Here is a 16,349-nt window from a genome sequence, read left to right as displayed (position 1 = left end):
TGCCCATATGACCTGCAAAGGGAATATCATGGGCTATGGCTAGAAGTGCCAGATGGAAAGCTCTAGGCAATACCAACTGCTGTACTCTCTTACCTTCTAGCCCTTCCTTAGGCGTCCACTCTCTGTATAGTAACCCTTTGTCCCAGTATACAGATTCCCCCTTCCCTTGAGAATCAGGTGCCTCCCTAGCTACCTGCCTCAGGCCTTGCAATGTAGGGTCTGAGAGCTGAGCCTGTCTCAACTCTCTTCTTGTAACTCTTTACAGCTCCCCTTCCATAGGAAGTCTGGCATCCTGTGACAGTGGTGCCTCACTGTCAGCCTGGGTACTACTACTCACCTCTACCTTTGCAGTTACCCTGTCCAAGGGAACATCAGTACCCACAAGCAGCTGTGGCTCACATTCAGTTTCACTGCTACAGTGTTGCTCCCTCCCTGAAGTAACCACCTCAGCAGTCCTGGCTGCAAGTATGCAGTCTGTCTGGGTCTCCCCCAAGCTACCAGACCCACATGCTTGTCTCCTAGCCTCACTGCATGTAACTGCATAAGTACATAGTACTGCCTCATCCAAATCCTTCCCTGTCAGGACATTTGCAGGATGGTAGTTCCATACACCTGTTGTCTCAAGACAACCTACTGTTGGCATTTTGTCTTTCACACTTACTGGCTCCCTCACCTTTGGTTCCCCACCTTGCCTCCATCAACACCTGTATGCCACATGGCCCCACTGGTTGCATTCAAAACATTTAACCCTAGCTCCTTGACGTGTACCTGGACTAGTGGCTTCCCTTGCTACTGGCGGATTCTGTTGGGGCAGTCTGTGCTGCCCACCATGGGTTCCTTTAGACCCATGAGCAGTACTGGGGGTCCCCTTCCTGTGCAGGTTTGCCCTGCTGGCCAGGTATAGGTCTCCCTCCTTCCCCAACTCATCTGAAGTAGCACATTGTCTATCAGCTAAGCAGATCCTCATGTCCTCACGCAAAGTGCTAAGGGTTTGTTCCCTCACCAAAAGGTCTGCCAGCCCTTCAAAACTGGTGACCTGACATCCACTCACCCAGCTATGAAAATAAGTGCTCAGTTCAGTAACATATTCACATACATATTCATCTGCCTTGCATCTATGCTCATGAAGCTTTTTCCTATACATTTCAGGTGTTAGCTTAAAACACTGTAACAGACATTTCTTTACAGCAGTATAATCAAAACAGACAGTGTCAGGATTTGTGATATACAAGTTATAGCTTTCCGTGGAGTAAAGGGGTCAGGAACCGTACCCAGAGCCTTTGGTCAACACTATACTGTTTGCATACCCTTTCAAACGTGAATGAAACTATCAAAATTATCCCCCCCTTTAAATTGTGGAAGAAATTTACTGACCTGTTGTGTTTCTGGGGTCCAGTTTCTCCCTTTCTCATTACCTCCATGACTCTGGTGAAGAGTCAGCATTTCCCCTCTCATGCTTCCTCTGACACTCCTTTTTTTTTGGCTTTTATCTCCAAATGGCTGGCCTCCAACTCAAGTCTCTTTAGCTCCAACTGGATTTTTAAGTCCACTGCCGAAAGGTTGAGCTGTCCATTCCCTGAGGATATTGTATATCCACTGCCAGTCTGATTATCCTTTGCAGAAAGGCTGAGCTGTCCATTCTACGAGGATATTGTATCTCCACTGCCAGTCTGATTGTCCTCCTGGATGCTGTTTTCTGATGCAGCTGTAACCAAGGCTGCAATCAGGTCTGTCTCAGTCAGGTTTCCATGCACCAGTCCCCTAGCCTGGCACATCTCCACCAGCTGGATCCTTGTCAGCTTTCCATATTCCTGTGCTGACATGCTGCCTGCTCACCCTGACTAACTAAGCTAACAAAAGAAATAAAACAATTGTGATCTGAACTCTGAGTATACTTTGCGTGGCTGATTTAGAGTACAAAACACGTTCTGAGATCACTGTACATAAGCTACAGGATTCACTCTACCCACACCACTGCAAACCACAAGTGAGGATATCTTATCCCAACCACTGCCATCACTATGTGATGACCGTGCCCTGGCCCAGCAATCATGGAGCCTCAATCCTCACCGCTAACACCAGGGAGGTAGTCTCCTAGAAGAGGAAAGGATACTACACACAGGAAAGTACAATTTCCCTTAAGTGCACACAGAGATCACAGTCAGTCTGGGGCTGGTTGCTCCCTTGCTCTCCAGGTCCCCAATAAGACTCCCACTGGCACAGCTATAGGGTCCAGATCTCAGCCTAGCTGGCAAGGTAACCTCCAGTACCCTTTCTGTCCAACCAGTGCTTCATGTCCCTGCCCAGGTAGCTGACACACCACACACATTGAGATTAGTATTTATACAACTTCACAGACACTCCTGGGGAATGCTGACACAGATTCTCCATCTGTGCCCCTTTACCCAGACTATACGGTAGTAATTTCTGCCACCACCAGCTAATATTATTATCAGCTACCCAAAGGACCTTGAAACGGTGTCCAATTATTACTGTGTAATATTATTATCCAATTGGTAACATGACTATTCAGTCTAAGGCTTATTTTAGAGTGGCCTATTACAATGACCTCTATAAATATACAATGTACTCTAGAGCCTACTTCTCTAAACAAACCAGCCCCAGACTGACTGTGATCTCTGTGCGCACTTAAGGGAAATTGTACTTTACTGTTTGTATTAGTTATCCTTTCCTTTTCTAGGAGATGGCCTTCCTGGTGTTAGTGGTGAGGACTGAGGCTCCTTGATTGCTGGGCATGGGCACGGTCATCACATAGTGGTGGCAGTGGTGGGATGATGGTCCAAGACAAATGCTTTCAATCTCTCACTGAACAATAGTTTTTAAAACACTAACAAACAGCTCTGCTAAGGCCCTCCCAAATTACATCATTTTGACACTTAGTCTGGAGTTCCCAGGCAAACAAACTGCATTATTTAGCAAGCTAACACCTGCTCAGGAAACTACAACAATAAAAGACGTTTCACATGTATACTCTAACAATTATTCCTTAAGTTAGACAATAGAAAGAATTTGTTCAGCCAGTCGCTTCAGCACCATTTTTTAGATAATTGTAACTTCAAAGAACATTTGAAATGCTTGGCTTGATTTTCCTTACAGCAGATGGCAATGTTGCAACAATCTTGAAGTTCACATCTTACAGCATTTTCTTTCATTTAAAAACACAACCCTGTAGTTTACATTTATTTATACAAATGATAGAATTATGTATCAAAGTCTATTTGATTAGGCTGGCAGCCTTCGCCCGTCTTTCCCCAATCTTCACAGTTTACACAGCATTTTTGTCTTTAAGCCAGAAGACTTCATCAGAATTAAGACTTCAAATTAAAAACATCACTTTTGTATCCACTCACAAATTAATCAAAATAATTGACGTTTAAGTTAAATCAAATATGTTTAAAGTAATACAGCCCATGATATGTAAATCATTAAAAACATTTAAAATAACCTAAAGGGGACACCACCTTTTTCTATAGTTAGTATATGTATAAATACATAATTAAATAAATAATATAAATAACCCTGTATTGTATATAAAAAAATTAACCATTGTTGTTTTCTTTAATAGTGTTTTAAAATCCCACAAAACATTGTCCCTGTTTTTCGTCATTGGAGAACATGAAAAATATTTAAAAATAAATATATAAAATTCAGAACATGAAATATAATGATGTTATATATTTGTGTTATGTTATGTGCTAAATATTACTGAAAAAACACCAAAAACTTGTATAAATCACTACAACTTTGCAGTCCTCAGTTTTAAAATAGGTGCAACAGAAACATATTCATTAATGCTTTGGGGGGGAGTGGCATTAAGCCTCAACAGTTAATGTAACTCCCTGTTTTCAAGTCTATTTTCCCATCAACCACCCCTACAATCAAATTTTACTGTATCTAAAATAGCAAATTTAAGTCCTATAAACTTTGACAATATTGTAGAGTGTTTTAATAAAGCATTATTAATATTTTTATTTTTATATCACATTTGTGTTCATAAATTCTTTTGTTCAATCTTCTCTCAGTTTTGCCTGTATAAAATTCTAAACATGATGAACACTTAGCGATATATATATATATATATATATATACATCCATTTTAGATTTACAAGTTCCATTTTTTTTTAATCGAATCCTCACCTCATTATTTTGATCTAAGTATATTGTATCACCTAATAAAATATCATTCCAATAATTATCTACCACATTTTGTCATTCCTTTACTTATATTAAACAGACTGCTTGAAGTAATTTTATTTTTCTCTAAAAGTCCTTTTATACTATTTGCTGTTTTATACACAAAATTTAGTATTGAAGAGCTAGAGATTGAAACGTTTTCACAATGGAACTTTTTAAGTACTGTAAACTGTAGTTATGATCTTTAGATGATATTTTTTTATTTTATGGGATGATTCAATTGATAAAATAAGTATTTTAATTGATTTTTAGGGGTTTCTACAACTTTTTTTAAAATGTACATATCAATTCAGTAAAGAAGTTATTAATTATTTGGACATACTATTAGTTTGGGGAAAATTAGTTTGAGTCAAATATGTATATTGAAAGCCCACATTTAGTAATACATATTTCCATTTTAATAGTTGTCACCCGTATTATCAAAGAGAATGCACTAGAGTTGAAAAAGATATGTTGAAAGTTGAAATAGAAAGACTTTGTAAAATGTTTATACCTAGGGGTTACCCCCAAAATTAACAAAAAGTATTTCCATAGAAGCTATTAAAGAATAGGGTATAAGGTATAAATCACTATTAGATGAAGGGCTGACTTGTGAAGGGGATTTTGAGAAAACAAAGACTGGAAGTTCTAAAGGTTATTAAATATTCCAACAGGATGGATAGTATTAAAAGAATAGTTAGAAACAACTGGAACATACTCAAAATGGAACTTGTACAGCTAAAAAGAAGTTATGCACTCACCATAATGTTCATCTGTGTTGTCCATTTTCATTCTTTCTCAACTGTTGGGTTTGGATCTGACCCTCGGATCTGACTCAGCTGTTTTTTTCCAGCTTGTGGAACACTGAAACTCTTGAGCTCCTCCATTACCCACAATGCAATAGTCCCCTAACATCCTCAGATCTTGTTTGCTGTCCTTCAACCCTATATGACATAAAAAGAAGATGAAATAACAGCATCTGAAGCTCAAAGAAAGGAACATTGGTTCCTTCAGCATCTTTTAAACCTTCCAGAAGTCAGAATAGTAGGGAGTTGGAGGGAGGCCCGTTGAGGAAAAATTAAAATGGACAACACAGATGGAATGCTATGGTGAGTACATAACTTCTTTATCTGATGTTGTCATTTTCATTCTTCTTAAACTTTTGGGATAGAGTAGCCAGCTACCTAAATCCCAGGAGGACTCTAAAGAAGGATATACCTGAGCAGCAGTGAACCAAAGGCTGCTCTTCCCCTACAGACCAGATCCAATTTGTAATGAGCAGTAAAGGTATGAGAATTAGCCCAAGTTGCAGTTGCACAAATATCACCCATTGAAGATCTGGGTAAGAATGCTGAAGAAATTGCCACAGATCTGGTGGAATGTGCTTTTGGTGGTTTTGGCAAAGAGAAACCCAATTTATTATAGACAACGGTAATACAATTAGTTAACCATTTGGCTAGAGTCACTTTAGAAACTGGTTTGTCTAAGTTTGGGTCCAAAAAGGAGATAAATAGGTGTTCTAATTTCCTCAAACTTTTGGTTGCATGTAGATAGAATCATAATTGTCTGTGAACCTCCAAAATGTGTACTATATACTCTCCTTTATTTGAGAAATATAGAAAAAAACTGGAAGGCTGATAATCTGATAAATGCTGGATTCTGACACCACTTTAGGGAGAATGAGGGGTTGGTTTGTAAGGATACCCTATTTTTATGAAAAATCAAATAAGGAGGTTTGGAAGAGAGGATATGTAGTTCTGGAACTCTTCTAGCAGAGGTAATGGCTACTAAAAAGACAGTTTTACAGGTCATAAATCTTAGTTCACATTTAGCTGATGGTTCAAAAGGAGATTGTTTCAATGACTGTAAAACAATACTTAAACCCCATAGAGGAGTGGGATCTTTTAATGGGGGCCTAAGAAGTAAGGTTCCCTTTAAAAAGGCTTTACAAAGTGAGGAAGAGGCCAAATATGAGCAAAGAAAATTAGAAATGGCAGGTAATTGTACTTCAAAAAAACAAACTGTTGACAGGTTACAAAGTTCTTCAGAAATCACTCAGAAGTCACCAAAGACGTTAAAATTTAACTAGTTACTACTAACTATATGAAATATAAAATCAATAATAATGTTGAAAATTTATAATATTAAAATATTAAAAGTTCAAATGTCAATATAATAATTCATCATATAATTTCTCTCTGCCTTTTTATCAATACAGGTTTCAAACTAACAGTACTATTCAAGCCTGGTGGTATATCGGCTTGCAACTTTACTATCCATTCATATTCTCTTAATTCTAAAATATTATAGTTATAAATACTACATTGTTTGAACATGATTGAAAAGTATATATACATATATATGTATATTTGTGTATAGTTTAAGAATTAATTGATGTGAAAATGTATGTGTAATGTGTATGGCTGGCTTGATCATGTGACTTCAATTTTACCTCTATTTAAATGTGATGAATCTGATAGTTTTATGTGCTGATGAAGGGTGGATAGCCCGAAAGCTTCTGATTAAATTTTAATGTCTTTGGTGACTTCTGAGTGATTTCTGAAGGTAACTGTACTTCAATAGTAGTCAAACTAGAACTTTCATTGAAAATTGCAGCTAATAATTCAAGAACTTTAGGGACTGGTGCACAGAAAGGATCAAAGTCTTTTTGCTGTGCCCAAAAAAAAAATCTTTTCCATTTACTTCTGTAAACTTTTCTAGTGGAAGCTTTATGGGAAGATAAAACAAAATGGCAGATGGGGGAGGAAACCCTGGGCTGTCTAGCTATCAATAAAAGTGGAGAAACCAGGCCGTCAACTTCAGGCCTAGAATGTCTGGGTGTATCATGTCTGTCAGATGAGATTAAAGCTCTGGAATTGGATCCAGAATCCAAGGTGTATGAAGCAGATAAGGCCAAAGAAAAGGAAAACAAATCTGATGAGGCCACTAAGGGGCAATGAGGATAACTGTGTTCTTCAATTGAGATGCTTTCTGAAGAAATTTATAGATTAGAGGTACTGGAGGTAGGCATAGAGGAGACCCGGGAGCCAATTGTGGAATAGAGCATCCCTCAGTGATTTCCCTGGAGGGGGGATCAGGGCACAAAACCTGCTGCATTTGTTGTTGAGGGGAGATACAAAGAGATCACAGTAAGGTTGGCCCCATTGACGTAAAAACTTTTCTGCAACTTTCATGTTAAGTGACCAGTTGTGAGGCATTAGAATGGATGTGCTTAACTTGTCTGCTATCATGTCAGACTTCCCTCAAATGTGTGCTGCTATCAGAAATCAATTGGATGAAATCGCCCTTTGCCATACTTTCAAAGCTTCTTGACACAGAGGGTAAGATCTGGTTCCTCCTTGTTTGTTGATGTACCAGACCACTGACATATAATCTGTTTGAATCCCAATGGTCCCAGAAGAGATCGTGTCTTGGAAGGCCTGCAACACTAGAAAGACAGTTTTCATTTATAGAACACTGATATGTGTATTGGTCTCTTTGGGGAAACATCTGCCTTGGACGGTCTTTCCCAAGAAGTGCTCTACCACATGATTTGGGAAGCATCCATAGTTACTATGGCCTTGGGTTGAGGGAGAATGAAGGGGCGACCTTGCATTATCTGAATGGAGTAAATCCAACAAAAGAGGTACTTTTTGCATGTCTGAGTTATCCTGATTTGGGTGGATTAAGGTTGGTGAAGAATGGACCACTGAGTCGCTAGAGTCCACTGAAGAATTCTTATATGATACCTTGCTAATGAAACCAAAATTATTGCTGCAGACACTGACCCCAGTGATTGAAGGATCCAATAGGCTTAAAGAGAAAAGCTTTTAATGGTCTTTTTGACCTGTAATCATATGGCTTTTACCCTTGTTAAAGGAAGGGAGGCTTTCAAGGATACAGTGTTGAACAAAGCTCCAATGAACTCAAATATTTGAGTTGGTATTAGTTCAGATTTGTTGTGATTGATGGTAATTCCCTGGTGAGAGCATAACTGGAGTACATAATCTTGTGCTTTGATTAGATGATGCCTGGTCAGAGTGGTTGTGAGGCAGTTGTCCAAGTAAAGAAACACCCAGAATCTCTGCAGTCTCAAGTGAGCTGCCAATACTGCCATGCATTTGGTGAACACCCTGGGAACTGTGGTGATACCAAAGGGCAGAGCTCTGAATTGGTAATGACTGTCTCTCAGCCAGAAGCGTAGGTATTTTCTGGCTCATCTGTTCATTTCTATATGATAGTACTCATCCTGAAGATCTATTGAGCACATACAGTTGTCCTTGTACAGAAAAGGCAGAATGGACTGAACTGTGACCATCTGGAACTTCATGTACTGAACTGACTTGTTCATATTGCTGTGTTCCAAAATTGGTCTCCAGCCCCCTGTTTTCTTTAGCACTTAAAATAATCTTGACTAAGTTCTGGAGTCTCTCTGGTCTGTGGGGACCACTTGGATGACTCTTTTTCAAGTAGTGTTTCTTTATTTCTAGTGCTGCTGCTTTCCTCTGACTGGGTGGAACAAAAGGATGTTTGTTTACTGTTAAGGGAGGGGGTATGGAAAAGGGTATTATATACCCTACGGAAATAATCTTCTTTACTCATGAATCTTTTCTGATCTCTAGCCAGGCTGTCTGGTGCAGGGTTAAACATCCGCTGACTGCCTACAGAGATGGAGAGTTGGGCCTCCTTTCAGGAGAATTGGAAGGATCTGTCAGCAAAGATATCTCTAGAGTTTTGGTTTTGTGTACTGCCTCAACCGCATGGGTGGTGTCTTCCATTAGAGTTCCGCACTCTGCCCCTGGGGGAGCTATCTACACATTGATCATGGAAGAGGCCCTGGGACTTTCTGAACCACATTTTTGACTACTTCATTAGTTCTTAGAAAGCGTTCTTTGAGGAGTCAAAAAATGTGCACCCACAACAGACAGAGTTTTATCTTCCTACTCACACCTGGATAGTGTGTCTTTGATTTTGGGGCCAAATAAAGAACTTCCATCAAAGGCAGCACTGATGAAGGAAGACTTGAAGGGCTTTGTGAAATCACACAGGTGCATCCAGGCATGTCTTCTAATGGAAATACCTGAATCCTCCACCCTTGAAATACCTTCAGCTGCATGGGAGATGATTTTCATGGGCAAGTTTGAAATACATTGTAGGGTAGCCAACTGTGAGACAATCAAGCTCTCTGCCTCTGAAATAATGGTCCCAGAGAGGGATTTGGTAAGTTTTTTAATCAAATCCGTCTGAAGTCTAGTGAAGTATGTCAAATAATTTAGCAATTAAAGTGCAAAAGTTGCTGAGGCATATACATGCTTCCTGAATTTGTCCAGTGACCTTAACTCCCTGGTAGGGGATGAACAGAAGAATTTTGTTCTGCAAGTTCCTTTTTTGGGGACGCTATTATGACCATGACATCAACTGGTAATTCCTTGCTCCAAAATCCCCTGTCCTTGGGTGGTGCCAGGATGTTGTGTGTTCTCTTGGGGATAGGCTCAACAGAGTCAGGCTCCTTCCACACCCATTGAGAAATCAAATTAATGAGATCATTGTTGGGTGGAGTCACCCAGGAGGTAGACTGGGCAGCTCCAAAGGCTTCCAGGAATACTGACTCCTCTTGGAAGTGTTGTTAACAGGCCAGCCACCTCTTTGTTTGAGGATCTCTAGAATGTCTCCAAAGGAGACATCACCAGATGTGATCTTGGGGACCCTTCCCCCTCATTGAGGTTAGTATCCTCCATAATAAACTCTTCAGGAGAGTCTAAGTGACACCTTTTGCACCTTCTCTTCCTAAGGACTTCTTTGGCAGGATGTTCCAGAGAAGTAGTGAACATATCAATATATCTTGCTGGGTATCCTGGTGACTTTGGGCTGGCTGTCACTGTAATGCAAGAAGTTGAGGCTCAAATGAAAAGACAACTGGGAAGTAGGAGTTGACGAGAGTAGATACATCCTTTCTCTTGGAGCAGAGAAGGCTCTCTTCACTACCTCGAATACAGAATGCCCAGGAGAGAAAAAGACAGACAGCTCCAAGAAGACATGTTCCTGGACCATTGGCTCGCTTCAACCCGAAGGCAAACCACTTGAGGAGTCAGAGCCAAGCTGTCTAATGCCAAGACTCTGAGGGGCAGAGATGGCTCCGACATCCTAAGAGTAGACTAACACCCTGGATCTGTCATGGATGCTACAGCTTTTAGAGTCATCTGAATCTGACATGCTTGGAGCCGATCCACTCAGAGAAGGTACCAGAGTAGAAGATACTATGATCTTCAGAGCCAATACAGATGGCTCCAGGATCCTCGGATCCAACTGCTCTGAAACCAAAGGATGGATTGGAGAAAGAGAAAGAATAGGAGAGGTAGTACTCATGAAGGTCTCCAGACCCAATGGGACAGGAGTTGGGAGAACCCACATTTGAATTTGCATCAACAGGAATTTCATCATCATACCTACATCTGCTTCAATCAGACTTCTGAAGGAGATTAGGAAGACACCACAGGTGAAGCTCTAGAATGATGACGCTTGGTAGACCTGTCCAGAAAGGGAATCAAGAGGACACTGGATTCAAGAACAGAGGAGATCTGATCTATTGTGACCTATATGAATGCTTCTTCAGATCTGAGATGGTTGGATCTGAAGTTTTTGTCTTTGGATCTGAAGGGGTCAGATTGCAAGATTTTGCCTTTGGATCTGAACAGGTCAAATGCAACAGTTTGGAAATGTTAAGAGGCAGTTCCAAACCCAGAGTTGAGGAACCTGTAGGCTCCAGAGAATGCTCCTTAGCATCTTTTTTTGTCATGTTTCTTAAGGCTTTGAGCCTCAGATTCTGCATCAGAAATTTCTGATGAAAGTCACCCTCTCAAAATCAATTTATTTTTTATATCAGTTAAAGCCTTGGGGTTGAAGGCTTTGCATATATCGCAGGCAGAATATGTGTGCCAGGCCTAAACAATATACACACATAGTATGTGCATCAGAGAGAGGAATCTTATGGCCACAGGCCATACAATTTTTTAAATCGGAGGGTTTTTCAGCCATATTCAAAACTACCCGAAAAATAAAGAAGAGAAAGATTTTTTTAAGGAAAATAGGGTGAACAAAAAGGAAAGTATTACCAACAATAGTACGAAGATATACCTAAAGGTATTTAAGGGGAAAGGAAAGAAAGATTACCAACTATGGTAAACAGAATTACACTATAAACATGATTACAAACAAGGGAGTACACGTAGAAAGTTTTTTGAAAGAGGTATATAAATAAGGAAACTACATTTACTCACAAACTCTAGTATTACCTGTGAATTTATAGCGAATATGTCCGAACACAAAGGCAGCAAATGAGATCTGAGGATGGTATGGGACTAGTGCATTGTGGCTATGGCAGGAGCTCGAGAGTTTCAGTGGTCCACGAGCTGGAAAAAGTGGCCAGGTTGGAACCATTCAGAGAGTCGAATCCGAACTCAACAGTTGAGGAAGAATGAAAATGACATCATCAGATTGGTTGCATATATTGCTAAGTGTTCATTGTGTTCAGCATTTCATATAGGCAAAACTGTGAGAAGATCGAACAAAAGAATTTATTAACAAAAATATGACATAAAATACAAAAATATTAATAATGTTTTATTTAAACACTCTACAGCATATTCAAGTTTTATTGGATTTAGCTTTGCGATTTTAGACACAGTAGAATTTGATTCTAGGGGTGGTTATTGGGAAACGAGACTTTAACACAAGGAGTTACATTGGCAGTTGAGGCTAAATCCCATCCCCCCAGGCATTAATGAAAATGTTTCTATTGCACCTATTTTAAAATTGAGGGCTACAAAATTGTAATGGTTTATACAAGTTTTTTGGTGTTTTTTTAATAATATTTAACATGTAACATAACACACATATATAACATCTTTATATTTCATACTTTGAATTTTATATATTTATTTTTAAATATTTTTCATGTAGTTCAGCTATGAAGAACAGGTGCAATGATTTGTAGGATTTTAAAACACTATTAATGAAAACAACAATGGTTCAATGACTCAATTTTTATATACAATACAGGACTAGTTATATTATGTATATATTCATATCTTCATATATATATATATATATATATATATATATATATATATATATATATATATATATATATATATATATATATATACACTACCTACCGAAAAATATGGTGTCCCCACTAAGCTATTTTAAATGTTATTAATGATTTACATATCATGGGCTATTTAGTTTAAACATATTTGATTTAACTGGAACTTCAATTATTTTATTGATTAATTTGTGAATGGTTATAAAATCAATGTTTTTGATTTGGTACCCCATGCGTTCACTGAATTTACCTGCACCGAGAGTACCCCCATAGGAATGAATAGATGACCACTATGGTTTGATAGCAGACACTTCTTCCTCCAAGAGCAAAGATTTTCTGAATTGCTTGGCTGACATAATCGGGAGTCAAAGACTTTTTCTGAGGAAGCCACTCTTTCAGATTGATACATTAATATGTGGTTTTATTCATGAGACCATTCTCTGCATTAAAGATCTTGTGAGGGGAAAACCTCAACAGTAGTACAGTCTATGACTTTGAAAGTTTTAGCATGATGACCTCGCCAAGGCCTTCGACACCATCCCCCACTCTGGAATTATAGATAAACTTACTAAGCTGGGCATTAATCCCTACGTCACTTGATGGGTTGCCAACTGGCTTACTGACAGAACCCACGCTGTAAAAGTAGCCGACTCCAAATCCAGCTCCAGACAAGTGACAAGTGGAGTACCTCAGGGTTCAGTCCTGGGACCAGTCTTGTTTGGCATCTACTTCTCTGAAGTACAGGCCAACACTAAGGGACTCTGGCTAACAAAGTTCGCAGATGACTGCAAACTGGGAGTCATTACTGAATCCCCAAATGATGTGGATATTCTACAGAAGGGCCTTACAGAAACAGATGCTTGGTGCCAGAGCCATGGGCTCAAGCTCAATGCCAAGAAATGTAGAGTTATCCCCTTTGGGAAAAAAACATGTACCCATGAATTACCACATAGGTGGCAGTACACTAAACACTGAAAGTGTGATAAAAGACTTAGGGACACAGGTGGACAGTGGTCTCACCTTCGATAACCACATCACCACAACAGTCAGGAAATCCTTCTATGTGGCACACCTCATCACTAAGGGCTTTTCATTCAGAAAAAAGGAGGTCATTGTCCCACTGTACTCATCCCTCATTAGACCCATTATAGAATACAATGCCCCATTTGGTATGTACCTCTCAAGACATCTGCAACAACTGGAAAGGCCGCAGAAGTACCTCACGAACAGAATCACAGGCCTAAAGCAGATGCCCTATGCTAACCGTCTAAAAAATCTCCAGCTATACTCTGTCACATACCATCTACTCAGAGGCGATCTCTGCTTAACATACAAGGCCATGTCAAACCCAGAGCTGTTGGACATGCTACACTTAAAGAAATCCCAATCCCTCAGAGACACACGCTCCAGGAATCAAAACCTCGTCATCACAATGAACAAAACATGCTGGAGGGATAGGTTCCTGACCCAGAGACTCCCCAGACTCTAGAATAGACTGCCCATACATGTCAAGCAGAGCACCTCTTTGGCCCTTTTCAAAAGGAACCTTGATGACTGGATGGAAGATAGGAAATTAACCCCAGGGATCACGTCAGTCACCCTGCTAGACAGGGGTCCAGGGAAGTAAATATTGTGGGAAGAAATAGCCAGGGAATTGTTATGGCTGGGCTTGTATAGGCCCTATGGTCGATAGCCTAGTACCAACCTATGAACATATGAACCTATGTAGAAACCTTCTGAGTTTAGGCTTCCACATCATGCTAAACCTTTCTGAATTCCAGGATGTGTCTTTTATTGGAGTATACCATACATGCATTTAAGTACCTTAGCAACAGTTATATTAAGCAAAAATAAGAATATGATGTACTAGCTAGAAATAAGTATAGGGAAAGCCTCTGTTACCAGTAATTTTAAACAAAGACAGTTTACAAACCTTGTACTTTAGGCGCAGTGTACATAACGATAAGATGGTCTAGCTTTTCTGGTAATTCTGCAACCGACTCAATAGTTGGGTCAAAAAGTTGTAACATAGCAGCAGCCAGCTGGAAGCCAATTTCTTTGGAATTAAAGTTACTGTGTGACAATTCATCTACATAATAGCGCCGGGCAAACTTGGTCAGTGGACCTGCAGCTCTGATTGCAGCATCATTGGTATGAAAATTTTTGTCAATTACTAAGCATCCATCAAAAACAAGGCAGGCATCATTAATGGCTTTGAATGCTTCGTAATCCACTTTCTTTGGGTAAAAGCTGAAAAAAACCTGAAAAGATACAAAAAGAAACTGTTGACATTTTGTAGAGGTGTACACATTCAGAGATGAAAGAAGGAGAATACAGAAAAATGAATACAGTTATTACTAAATCCATCAATATTTTATACATTCATGTTTTCTAATGTAGCTTTTCTTGAGCACTACAACTCCACCAAGTTATCTAATTATAATTATCATCCATCCATTAATCCAAACAAACTTCTGTGATGCAAAGGATAGAGTAGCAGTGGCAACCATTTTTATACAGCACTTCTTTCCAAATAACAGAACCAGCTGTAACAGTAAATTTGCTAGCCTGTGTGTGTAGCTGGCTATAACAAAACTGTCTATATAACCTCCTTCAAATATTGCAAGCCATTCTAAAGACTTCAGTAATATCATTGTCCAGTATCAGAACCAGTCATGTCACTGTCTATCAGAACATCAAGTATTGAAAGCTGCTTGGACTGTTTCTGATGTTTACTATTGGGAAGAATGCTAGACACTAGAAGGGCTGTGAGAATATTTTGGTTATATGTATTTTTTATTTTAGCTAAAATATAATCAGAAAAGTTATGAGAAACTCTAAATTATATTATAGTCTCCCTGTAAGAATAGAAGTGAACTGTAGGTGTGGGACCTTGATCAGTAGATAAATTGAGCAGTATAATATAGCCTCTTCCCAAATTAATGACCGACTTAACAAAGAAAAGAAAAGTTGAGGTGTTTAGGTTTATATGAGCATATGAAGGGTTGCCTTCTGATTGGACTCTTAATTATAATTTCTGGCAAAGTGTATTCAGCAACAGGAAGGGCTATGTTAGTATCTCTCTCTCTCTCCCTTGCGCTAATGTTTCGTTAGCATATCTTTTCTTCATTATCTCTTGTCCAGTTCTAGTTTCATATGCAGTTTCTGACAGATGGCAATAAAGTTCACAGTTGTCATAAAGGCTGCTAAAAAAGCACCAAATACCTCCAAGTGGCTGCATGTCAAATTATAGCGAGTAACAAGCAAACTATTTAGAAATGTAGACATTTACTTACTCTGGGAAGAGAAGGAGCCATAAGAATACAGTCCCTTTAAAATGTAAGGAAAAGAGCAATTCAGATTAAAATCTAGAAGTAAACAGAAAGCATTAAAGCATAACTAAAGCAAAAGTTAAGGGGTATAGTACATATCACTGGAATGTTGTAGTGCAGTGGTATAACAGTTTCTGGGAGACATTACAGAAAATGCATTGCTGATGGATTTGACCTGCACTCTGGTTTAGAGAGAAAGATGCTCAGCCAAATATACTCAAAATTACCACTCACACTGAAAAATCACTACTACTGCCACAGAGACCACCAGGAAATAACAAAGTTTAAACACAGCAAATGCACTAAGTTGTAAAGTGTACAGTAAAATGTTTAACCTTTAAGTATATCTGCATTGATTTAGACATGATTTTGGTACCTTAGCCATCATAGCCTTCAAAATATCTTCCATAGTAGTTCATAGGCTAGTACTAGGCTATCGACCCTAGGGCCTAAACAAGCATAGCCATAACAATTCCCTGGCTAGTTCTTCCCACAATATTTACTTCCCTGGACCCCTGTCTAGCAGGGCAACTGACGTGATCCCCGAGGTGAATTTCCTATCTCCCATCCAATCATCAAGGTTCCTTTTGAAGAGTGCCAAAGAGGCACTCTGCTTGATATGTATGGGCAGTCTATTCCAGAGTCTGGGAGTCTCTGGGTCAGGAACCTATCCCTCCAGCACGTTTTGTTCCTTGTGATGACAAGGTTTAGATCCCTGG

The 16,349-nt window shown here is 39.3% G+C and overlaps 1 protein-coding gene across 1 annotated transcript in view; it reads right to left on the bottom strand.

Moving 5' to 3' along the window:
* CFAP61 (cilia and flagella associated protein 61) overlaps window positions 1-16,349 on the bottom strand; it is a 4,145,169-nt gene that overhangs the window by 254,488 nt on the left and 3,874,332 nt on the right. The window contains exon 23 of the mRNA XM_044057082.1: window positions 14,232-14,559. Coding sequence (XP_043913017.1) covers window positions 14,232-14,559 — 328 coding nt within the window. The remainder of the gene's footprint in view (window positions 1-14,231; window positions 14,560-16,349) is intronic.

Source organism: Protopterus annectens, chromosome 1.part2 (genome assembly GCF_019279795.1).
Source record: "Protopterus annectens isolate FY-2018-M chromosome 1.part2, PAN1.0, whole genome shotgun sequence".
Classification (NCBI taxonomy): domain Eukaryota; kingdom Metazoa; phylum Chordata; order Ceratodontiformes; family Protopteridae; genus Protopterus; species Protopterus annectens.
The sequence above is the reverse complement of the archived record's forward strand: the minus strand, read 5'-3'. Positions and strand labels throughout refer to the sequence as shown.